This window comes from Globicephala melas, chromosome 10 (genome assembly GCF_963455315.2).
Source record: "Globicephala melas chromosome 10, mGloMel1.2, whole genome shotgun sequence".
Lineage (NCBI taxonomy): Eukaryota > Metazoa > Chordata > Mammalia > Artiodactyla > Delphinidae > Globicephala > Globicephala melas.
This window is the reverse complement of record NC_083323.1, coordinates 101088859-101100521: the sequence shown is the minus strand read 5'-3', so window position 1 is coordinate 101100521 and position 11663 is coordinate 101088859. Positions and strand designations below refer to the sequence as shown.

The window sequence follows — 11663 nt, the reverse complement described above, 5'->3', positions numbered from 1 at the left end:
CCTCCCAAGTTTTAAAGAGGAATTCTCTCATCGCAGGCTTCCCAAATACCCAGCAATCTCGTCGTTGAAGACTTTAAGTATTGAGAAGCTGCCAAGCTCACGACAGTGGTTACACATTTTGTAAATTTCTCATTCTCGCTTGAAAGCTCAAAAATTATCATTGGTGACAATAACTACCCTTTGTTTTCCTGGCAGTGACAGGTGCACGTTATTTATTTTCTAAAAAATGTCTGTCAAATGCCTGTCTGAATACCCATAGTTTGTCCATCTTTCTTTCAAGTAAAAATAGTGTTCCATGAAAATAAAAACAAAAACACTAGCTCAGCTTGCGACTTAAGCACTCAAGGGTTTTCCTGGAGGCAAATATGGCAGCTCCGTGTTCAGGGCACGTGCTCTGTGATTGCTTCCTCTTTTTTTCACACAGAATTTTTAAAAGTGTACCAAAAGGTTGAAATGTAATAAAATTAATAATTTTTCTGCCTTATCACTACACCGTCAAGTGACACTGGCCTGTACAGCGTGGCTCCTGCACTTTCTCCCACCGTTGTTTTTGCAGCATTCGTGCAAAAGTCAGCACAGGGCACGAGTCAGGTGAGTTTTAGGATTGTCACGAAAACGGTTCTGACCCTTAGACCCGCTGAAAGGGTCTCGGAGCCGCCAGGGCGTCGAGGACTGCACTTGAAGAACCACCCGGCGTCCGCGCACGAGAAATCGCAGTTCCCTCCCTGTTCAGTTACGCACGCTCGAGGCGTGTTTATCACTACAGGTCTGACCGCGGAGCGCCGAGGAGCAGACGTTCCCGGCGTCCAGCGACGGTCCTGTACCCGGCACGCTCGCAGGACCGCGCGGGGACCGCCTTGCGGTTGCCGTGGCAACGATCGCGGGCGGGCGCGGCGCGGCCATCGACCAGTGACGCCTGCGCGCTCTGCGCTCTGCCGAGAGGGCTGCGGCGCCCCGCGGGCCGGCGGGAAGATGGCGGCGGCGGCGGGCTACCCAGCCGGGAAGGGGCGCGACATGAGCCTGGCGGCCCTGCGGCGCCACGATCCCTACATCAGCCGCATCGTGGACGTGGCCAGCCAGGTGGCCCTGTACACCTTCGGCCACCGGGCCAACGAGTGGGTGCGTGCGGGCAGGCGGGGCCGGGGAGGGGCTGCGAGCGGGCCGGGAGGTCCCCCCCGCGGTCACTCGGGTCCGGCGTCCGCGGGCACCTCCCGCCGCGTTGAACTGAGTCACGGAGCGCGGGCAGGACTCAGCCCCGCGGAGCGGGTCAGACGCCCTGCTCCGGCATGTCCTGGCGGTCAGCTAGGAGAGCCCTCCGACGGGACACAGCCCCGGTAGTTCACGTGGCCTCCCCACCTTCCGCAGCCGGTCATTAAAGTTTACCCGAAAACCGCTCACAGAAGCGAAGACACTGAGAAGTAGGTCCTAACATGGGAGAGAAGAGAACAGCTTTGCCCTAAGTTCGTAACAGGAAATTCACCGAAAAGAGGCAGGAATGGAGGGACGTGGGGACACCTGCCCGCGAGGTCCCGGGGGAGGAAGCGCGCCGCTTCCTAGCTGTATGTCTCCCTAGTTTTCGGGGACACGTGTCGCCTGGGTCCTCGTATCAAGGACATTGAGCGACGAGGTGGACAAGTTTCAGCGGCAACTTTTAAAATGCAGATGTTCTACCTGGCGGCTGTATACTGCTCTGTAGAAAAGCGCCAAAGGCGTGATGTCCTAATTCCGCTGAGGAAATTCGGTAGTAGAGGTGAGGATGGGGTGTGTCGTTCTCTGGACTGACTTGACACCCGACCGAGAGTCTGGGGAATTCTCACAAGTTAACGGGTACAGGAGAGGTTCCCTTTGAGTAGTGGTTGTTTCCTACGGGCGTTGGACGGGGTCTCTGAGACACGTGTTACCATAGTTACAGAGGCCGCCCTTTACAGCCTCATCAGAAGTCGCAAGTGGCACAATGCGTTATTTACAGGAGTTACGTTTTTCTGCTTCCTGGACTTGTTGCTTTCAGACAACGCATAGTTCATCCCTTAGAAGGTCATTCTTTCAAAGTACTCATCTTCAAGGCTGTGGTAGCCGAGGAAAAAAAAGACAGAGACCTAGTTTAGCTGCAGGGCAGTTGCTGGGGGCAAGCCGATTGATGCCACCACAACGGGAGCTTCTGAACATAAGCCTAATAGAAGTGTACAGGACATGCTTAAGAACAGAAGAGAAAGTATACGCAGGTGCGACGTAAAGAAGGGGAATTCTTATTACACTGAATATGGATGAAGGCTAACTTAAGGCATTCGGCAGGAGGAATAAGGAATGAAGCGGGGACAGAAAATGAGCTGCTTTAAGGAAGCTTAGGAACAATTATGTCAGGACTGGAGTAGGAATTTTGGAACTAGACCTACTTCCCATTGCCAGGGAATCCCACTCCCCCAAAACACCGGTGTGTCTTAACCCTGGTGGTGTTTTCACCTCTCAACCCTTAGAGCAGTAGTTCTTAACTGGAGTCGATTTTGCTTCCAGGCAACACTGGCAGGGTCTTGAGAAAATTTTTAGTTGTCGCTTGGAGAGGGACCACGTTACTGGCATCCCGAGGGTAGATGCCAGGGATTCTGCTAAACATCCTGTGGCGCATGGGACAGGCCCCACGACAAAGGTTAACCTGGCCCCAGATGTCAAACGTGCTGAGCTTGAGAAGCTGCCTGATAGTGGTAGTGTACCCCTTGTTTCTAGCGAGTGATTTTCTAAGTTCTGTGTGTCAAGATCATTTGGAGTTTTAAAAAGTGCATCCCACCAAATCAGAAATCTCAGGATATGGGGCCCAAGCATTTGATATTTGTCGGAAGCTTCTTAGGTGACTCAGATGCTACATATATGATTGAGAAAGGCAGATTTAGAGGGTAAATGACGATTTACTTTTTCATTATTTTAACAGAATAGTCAGATGTACATTGCGTTGATTTGAAAGTGTCAGGTAGTCTGCCAAGTCCCAATAGTTTGCAAACTAGCATTATCTTACATTCTGCTTCGTTATTTTAAATTTTGAACTGCTGAATTTTTTAGCACTTGTTAGTTTTTATGAGTGTAATATTAAATCATTAAATTGTACTTTTAAAATTTAAGCTAAAATCCCCCAGAGCTGTGAACTAATACTTTAACATACAAGTCTTCTTTAGGAACTTCCCTGGTGGTCTAAGTGCTAAGGCTCTGCACGCCCAATGCAGGGGGCCCGGGTTCAGTCCTGGTCAGGGAACTAGATCCCACATGACGCAACGAAGAGTTCCCATGCCACAACTAAAAGATCCCACGTGCTGCATCTAAGACCTGGAGCAGCCACATAAATTAATAAATATTAAAAAAAAAAAAGTCTTCTTTACTTGCAGGACCTAAGGAAGAGCTAATAGAATCTTGCTTTAACTGTTGCCCTAAACCTGGGCTTTGCCCAGAACGAAAAAAAAAAAAAGGAGGAGCTAATCGAATCTTGCTTTAACTGTTGCCCAAAACCCCAAACCTGGGCTTTGCCCAGAAAGAAAAAAAACATCTGGTTACCCCTGTATAACCGTGGAGGGACGGAGAAAATACGTGAATTTGAGCTGTTTCAGCCAGAATAGACCAGAATTTACGTTTCCAAAGACCTTTTTATCTAGGTGTCATAGAGCCTTAGATGGAAAATATGTTTTTAATCCAAAGATCTGCGTGGTGTAGGTTTGTTATCCCTTTTCAGTGGAGAAACTGAGACACGGAACAAACTAATTAAGAATCGCAAAATTGGAGTTAGAGAATAATTTCAGGAGAAGCATACCGTTTACATTTCTGATTCTGGGTTTTCCTTAGGGAACAGGTAATTTCTATCACTACTTCATTAAGGAAGGAAGGAAACAGGTCGAAGACTGTTAGGTTTCTGTGTGCTGATCTGCAGAAACATCCTGACTAGGATCTCTGAGATGAAACAGTCCAGGGTCAAATACTGGAAGACAGAAAAGTGTTTTGTCCTCGTAGCAAGTGGTCACTTAATAGTAAATCCAGTTTAAGGATGATGAAATTACTCAAGCATGGAAAGGATCATGCTTGCAATTTTTTGTGTGCCTTTTCAGAATCATCATTTTAATATACCTTTGTTTCTTAAAGAGAGTATTTTTCACCAAAACTACAGAGTACTTAAATTTTGAATGACTTTGCTAATGGATATATAAATAACAAAATATTGAGAGGTTAAATAGAATGCTGAAATTAAACCACGTAAATAGCAAAGATAAATTCTAAATTCTGAGATATAATGGTCTGATTGCTAGTTAATCAGACAAATGGGTACTTAAATTTTTTTTTAGTAAGCTGAACATTTTCATCAGGGCCTGGGGAGACGGAAAAGAGCCTTTCCCAGTGAACTGCAATGATAGTTTATCATTTTAAGTTTACAACTTTCCCAGTCCCTCTCAGGCAGAGTTCTTGAGTCCTAGCTTGGTAATGCTTCTGTCTAATTGTATTTCAAAGATCAGACTTGAGTCTAAGTATTCCACATCAAATAGGCGATTAGTTTGTCTGAAAACTACAGCAGCATTGCTGTCTTCTGTGTAGTAGTCAGAGTAGAGTTATCGGCAGGTCCGCTGCTCTTCTAGGTGACAGGATACGACAAGAGAAAAGGAAACCAGGAAACAGAGGAGGAGAAGGAAGTACAGAGAGCGGTGGTTTCTGCGTCTGGCCGTGTCCCCAGGTCAGAGGGGAAGACGGCACTCTGGTTTAGTTTGTAAATGACAGTAGGAGGATGCTTCCCACTGCTTAAGCAGCGGAGTCACAATGGGCAAAAAATCTGCTTTTTCCTTTTGCTAAGAGTTACCCCTCTGTTACGTAGGTTTGACCCCGCTTGGAACTGATCGAATTCCTGTTCTCTAAGATGCTTGTGTTCTCTGACCTCTGTGAGTGTTTCCTGTTAGTGAACAGAATATACATGTTTTGCTGTTTGTTTTGTTTTTATTTTTTAGGAAAAGACTGATGTGGAAGGAACCTTATTTGTTTACACAAGGTAAGAGTATTTCACTTTCCTAAAGAAACTGATGGTCTTTCACTCATGGCTTAGCTCTGTCGTGTCACCCTTCAAGTGCAGTTTTATTTCTGAGAAGTGAAAGAACTTAGTTTGAAGCTATTAGTTTGAAGCTATTAGTTGACATAAGGAAGGGAATACTGAATGATGGCATCTGCGTGGTGTCATGAATACTGATTTCAGAATATGATGTAAACTTCAGTATGGATGAACTTGAGTCTCTGTGTTCTTATAAAAGCAGTGTTACCTATTTATTCTTTAATTGGAATGAATGGTACAAAGTGCTTGAGTATAATGGATTGGCGAGGAGCTGGAAGTACACTGGTCAGAACGTTAGATTATCTAACCAGCATTTGGAGGAGAGCGTTATTGCTCACGCCCCTCTTCACTCCTTGAAGAAGCGTGATCAAAATTAAAGAGGTCTCTCAGCCCTCCACCGTACAGCTAGTGGAATATGTTTCAGGATAGATTTAATAAATTCATGTTTTTTGGTCATTTTTATCAGCCGTTGCTAATATCACGCATGCACACAGAGATGTGTAGTATGTACATCGTCTTCACAGCTAAGCTGTTTATTCACAGAAACATCCACGTAAGATCTCATAGCTGAGGCCCATCCCCACCGGTGGGTTACAGAGATACAATAACCCTTCCCACCCCACACACGCTCATCTGTTCTATACACACTTTCACCTTGGAAGGTAAACCACGGTGTGGATGGACTACCCCCGTGCCAGTTGGCCCGTGATGAGCAGTGAGGGGGCGGGCGTGTGGCCCTGGGAGGCTCTGCAGAGCTGCCGAGTGCAGGGGAGGAGCTGGGCCTCGCGGAGGCGGAGGCAGGGGCCCTGGGGCGCAGCACAGTGAGGGCAGTGATCTGAGGCGGAGAGTGTGTATCGGTTGGCATGAGTTAGAAGCTGGCAGTGAGAGTAAAGAGATTTTGCTGGCTTGGAGTATCAGACTGAAGGTGCTGAAAGCTGTTTTCTGAGCAGTAGGGAGCCGCTGAAGGCTTGCGAGTGGGGGAGTAAAGGAGTGATGGCAGGACGTGCGGGAAAGTCGGTGTGCTAGCGTTATGCCGGCACGGAGAAGACGGCGGTGCGGAGCGGGTGTGAGGTGAAGTGGGGAGGGCTTATTGGGAGGCTGCACGCGGGGGGCGGTGGCATTTTACAGTACTGGTGAGATTCTGAAATGGAAAACAGAGAGGATGATAGACTCATTGGCGGAATGGAAAGATGGGAGGTTGAGAACCTGGCTTGAGGATAGTTTTAGTTTCATTTTGAAATAGTGGTTTTGGGGTGATGGCAGGGGGTTCCAGTGGTGGCACCAGGCACTCGGGACGGGGCAGGGACGGAGGCACAGAGTGTGGAGGCGTCGGCATCGTTAGTTTGGTTGTTGGAATCAGTAGAGAAGCTGAGGGGCTAATGGCTGGGTTTCAGGGTCAGCAGGATGCAGAGAAGAGTCACCACGGAGACAGGCAGAACCAGAGCAGCGCACAGAGGCCCCTGCGGCCCAGGCAGGTTCGGCGTGGAGGGTGGGCAGGAGGCAGCGGTGGGAGTGGAAGGGAGAGCATTTTTAGTAGGGGCTTCTTTTGTTGATGCAGAGGAGTAACAGATTATGCAAGTATTTTCTGTTTTGTACCAAAGCCAAACGTAGGTTGGTATTTTCAAGTACTTCTTAATATACTCTTGAGTTCCTCATGGAGCTGTCAGTTAAACAAACCTTTAAACTGAGAAGCAGATCCTTCCCTAGTCCTTAATCTCTTCCCCACATCTGACTCCTTAAGAGCAGGACCCTCTCTCCCATCCCTCTCCCCACCCGCAGCCCCACCATCTGATCCCAGATTCTAGAATGTTGAGGTCTTTCGAGAACGACAGGCAGCTCATGGAGATCACAAGGGAGTTCTGGGTACAGGTAATGGAACTGCCAGTGATGTATTTTGACTTAACAGATGTTGCTTTAGAGCAGTTGGTATCCTCTGAGTGTATTTTATAAACTGTGAGGGGTGAAAGCCTGTTGTGATAAAATGAAACACTGGAAGAATCAAATTCTGATTCTGTATAAAAACACCTAACCCCATTTTTAAAATTATGTCTTTGTTTCCTCCTGTGTCTTCCTGTAATAGAGTTACACCCACTGGTGATTTCCAGAGGACCCTCTGACAGGGGTCTTCGGAAGTCACTCTTCATTCTTCCCCAGAATTGAAGTTGAAATGATCGTCATGATTATCTCCGGTATTCATTACATGCCCAGCACCACGCTACCACTTAGTAAAATAAGTAGGCAAGGATTGCCTTCCATCGGTTTTAAAATTAGAAGTCTCATAAGAAAGCTGTAGGTAGTAAATCAAGTGGTTAGAGGTGAAGTAAAACTGAGCTACAAACCCCTTTTCTTCCTGTTGCTCACGGCACTTCTGTGGACTTGTTACCTCGTGCCCCAGATTAAAGCAGTGGCCCCGCCTGTTTCTGTTTCAGCGTGTGAGCACGTGTGTTCCAGTTCGTCAGCAGAAGTTGCACAGTTGGGTTGGTATCTGGCCTGTCCCCCAAGGGTAGACAGATGCACTTGTAGTTGTTAGTTTCTCTATGATTTGGGTTCTTCCTGCCTGACAGAGACTAGGCACTGAAGGTTTATTGAATGAAATTAAAACTAAAAAGTTACTAACTGCACAGTTTTATGGATAAGAACTTTGGTAGCAGCTTAGCTGTGAAGCTGTCTGCCTTGCGCTGAAGAATACTAAATATCTGCTCTTTGCTTTAAATTGTATAGACTTGTAATTATACTGTATCTCCTCATGAGTTCGTTGACCAGAGTTACATCATTTCCCTAAGAAATTACACAGCTTTCCATTTCAGACCAACACCAACATTTTCTATAATTGTGCTGTACGCTCTGTATTAACGGTCAAGATTGTTTCAAGGTGTCTGTCGGTAATTGTTTTATCAGTAGTTACCACCTCTGCCTTAAAGGAACTTGCAGCGTAGGTAGGGAAGCAAGCTGTGTATATGTACATACGTACACAGTTAAGTAGGCAGGGCTGGACTTTACCAAAGCACCAGCGTGGCCGGCGTGCCGTGTGCGTCCCGCACATTGGTGCCGCCCACGGTGCAGGGGCGGAAAGGTTGAAGGCGTGTCCAGATGCCCCTGTCCTGGAAGTGCTCTGCTCTGAACGGCGTGTCTCTGTGTCCCCCCACCCCCGGCAACCTTTAGGTCTGCTTCTCCGAAACACGGCTTCACCATCATGAACAGGCTGAGCATGGAGAATAGGACAGAGCCCATCACAAAAGACCTGGATTTCCAGCTCCAGGACCCCTTCCTTCTCTACAGAAATGCCAGATGTGAGTCTGAATGCGTGTTTGAGACTGTGTGTGACTGTTGTGTTTAGTGTCAGTGACTCTAGGGGTCAAGCACGGGTGGCCTGGGAAGCACATGCCTTGGTGCGGGATAGCTTCTTCCTCGGGAGAGTTTACACGGAAACAGTGGGAATGTGATGACGTGAGCATTTAAACCTCGTCCTCTGCAGCTGGACCACTTTGTGCTGTGAGCCTGAGCGGGGCTTGGGGGAGGCGAGTCCTTGGCCAGGAGACCGCAGAAGGCACCTCGGTGGTGCTGCAGGACCTAGACTAGCCATTCAGCTTGTGTGTCACTTCAGCTGAGCATCCGATGAGATGCTTGAGGGAGAGGGCCTGTCTTCCAGAAGTACCATCTTGAATACATAGTAAATGAAAACCAAAGTCCAAAGAGTTTTGGTCCTTAAGAATTTCATAACACTTGGTAAAGTTTAAGTTCTATTAGGTAACTAAATGGTCCTTGTCAGGTTTGAAATGAGGTAGCAGTCGCCTGCCCAGAATTCGGTCCCCATTTCACTCTTGCATCTCATCTGACCACTCGTGCTGAACTATTGGGCAGCCCACAGAAAAGTGGATGAGAACGTTAGGAACTGCAGGAGCATCTCCACACAGAACACAAGAGCACACTATAGCTGCTTAAACGTGTGTGCACGTGCTCCGTGCTGGCTTGCAAAAAGGCCTTGCAGTTGAGAAATGGTCACCATGCATTTTCCACCCCATTCTTTGAGCTCAAGATGCAAGAATTTGCCTTCTGTGTACTACTCAGTGTTATCTTAACAATGTAATACAAGTAACACATGATGTTTCAACCCCACTGAATTGTTCTGAAGTAAATACAGCATCATTTTAATGCTATATTTACTTATATTCACATGTAACTAAGTTGTCGTCATAGGTGGTCATCCTATTTAGAAAATACAGTTAAATTTTTACGAGAAAAAAATTATAGGAAAGCTATTAAAACTATATAACTTGACTTTCTAATGGGAGGGCCTATGAAATGAAAAATTTAGTAATACAGAGAAATATTTTGTTTACTGTTCCTATTTCTTTGCTGGAAGGCATAGTTTAATCACGTGTAGCTTGTAGTTTGAGTTTTTTTGTGTGCTTGTTATGTCGGGTTATATTTTCTTTTTTTGAGATTATTAGATTCTATGTCAGATTAATATGTAACTCAAATCCTAATAAACAAAATAACCGCAAAATTAAATATAAAATGAATGAATATTAGTGGCTTATAATAACTTTTGGTTGCCCTTAGTTTGGATAAATACTGAGTCTAGTTGGTATAGATAATATTTTAAATTCTTATTACAATATTACATATTATATATTATGTACTGTACCAAAGATATGAAAATACAAACTCTCTTTAATGTGGTCGATTTTAAAAATAACCTTCCTCAGTCCCACAGGGTTTAGCTGCTAGGATCTAGGAAACGTGCTCAGCCCCACCTGGGTTCCAGGCTGTGCTGTCCAGTACCGCCCCACGGGCTAGGGTGGCTGGTCTGAATTTTACACTCTGAGCTATGAATGTAAAAGACACACTGATTTTCACAGACTCGGTACAAAAAAAAGGAATGTGAAAAAATCTCAGTAGTCCTCTATTGATTTACCTGTTGAAATGGTAATATTTTGAATATATTGAGTTAAATAAAAAGTATTATTAAAATTCATTTCACCTGCTTCTTTTTATTTTTTTAGTTAAAAATTCCATTTGTGGCTCACATTTGTGGTTCACCGTATGTTTCTACTAGACGGCACTGTTCCAGGCGTTTTCATTCATCTTCCCACACTTCCTCATCACAGCTTTGAGGGACAGACACTCTCCCTGCTGTTTTGCAGATGAGAAAACTGAGTCTCAGGGAGGTGGCAGCCCTGACAGACCCACACATTCTGATTTCAGGTCCGTTGCTCTCTGTACACCAGCCTGTACTGCTCTCTCCACTGTTCACCATGAGTGCACACTGAAGGCAGCCTTTGGGCTGTGTATTAAAGTGTTTCTAATGAGCTTCCGTAAGACAAATGAAATCAGTTGAACGACAAAGAGTGGAAGGGAATGGATCTTTTTACCTTCCTGAGTTTATTTTGCTGCTTTTCTCCTTAATATTTGGCGCATCTCAACTTTGCAGCCATAGTTATTTGGATCTCGTTTATTTGTAAAAGCCTCTTCAGAGTCTCTGACATCAGAGGTTCCCAGAGGGTTTTGCTCCAGGTGCTTTCAGCGTGTCAGATACTCTCAAATGTTTTTAACTAATTCTGATACTCTATGGAATAATTGCATCTGGTTTGCATATTCTCTGATGATGTATAGTTTCATTCATCATCCTTTGAACAATGAACCCAGCTTCACTCAGGACTGGTCTTTAAGACTCTCTACCTCTCGAGATCTGTCGAGTCAAGGATCTCCCTGTTTTAGTCCTGACATTTCACTTTGGCCAATATATGTCATAGGCCAGGTTGGGACATGTCAAGAGGCAGAGCTGATACAGGTTTGTGGTGAGTTTTTTAAATTCACTAGGTTAAAAAAACTGGTATGTAAGGAGATAACTATCCCTTTCTAAAATTGTGTGGATTTAGAAGAGCAAGATAAAGAAGTGAAAACGCAAACTTCCTTCATTTAATTAAAAAAAAAAAAGATGTATAATAAGTAACTGAATTTCGGCCAAACACAAAATGTATGGGTTTATTACAGTAAAGGATTTATAGTGTTTAAACCTGGTTGTCATAGAATTTGACCTCTGTAAGCTTTATAGGTAAATAAGGTGCTTGTTGAATTAGAAAATATTTACCCAACAAACATCTACTGAGTGCTTACTGTCTCCCAGGCACCATGTCAAGGCTCTGTATGGGTTATTTAATTCTCATCACTTTTCCTTAGAAATCCTATTATTCCTATTTTGTAAATGAGGAAACTGAGGTTAAAGGGATTACGTAATTTACTGAGGTCTGTGACTGTTTTGAGATGGAAAGAGCATTTGGACTGAGAAAGCATATCTCCAGAGATCCAGGCCCAAGCAGTGGAGGTGGCAGCACATGAGTGATGGGTCTGAGCAAGCTTTACCTTTTAGGAAATGCTTAGTCTTGTAGTGCACACTCCAGAGTTAAAAGGCGAGTTTCTTTTTTTTTTTAAGTTGAGAACCTACTGTATCTCCGTTATTAGAAAGGAGAATATCAAATAAAAACTAATGTAACAAAAAGCTGAATCTGACTGTTTCTTGTGTATTATTACCCTCCAGCAGCTGTTTGCTGTATTTGCCATTTCAGAACTAAATAAGATTTTGGTATAGGGAGAT

At 45.1% G+C, this 11663-nt stretch overlaps 1 protein-coding gene across 3 annotated transcripts in view; it reads left to right on the top strand.

The window, feature by feature from the left end:
* Positions 1-953: 953 nt before the first annotated feature.
* The window catches only part of DCP1B (decapping mRNA 1B), a 49615-nt gene continuing 38905 nt past the window's right edge, over positions 954-11663 (top strand). For all 3 annotated transcript variants that reach the window (XM_030834817.2, XM_060306624.1, XM_060306623.1), the window contains exons 1-3: positions 954-1119; positions 4968-5008; positions 8228-8355. In XM_030834817.2, the coding sequence (XP_030690677.2) occupies positions 973-1119; positions 4968-5008; positions 8228-8355 (316 nt within the window). In that variant the 5' untranslated portion in view covers positions 954-972. The remainder of the gene's footprint in view (positions 1120-4967; positions 5009-8227; positions 8356-11663) is intronic.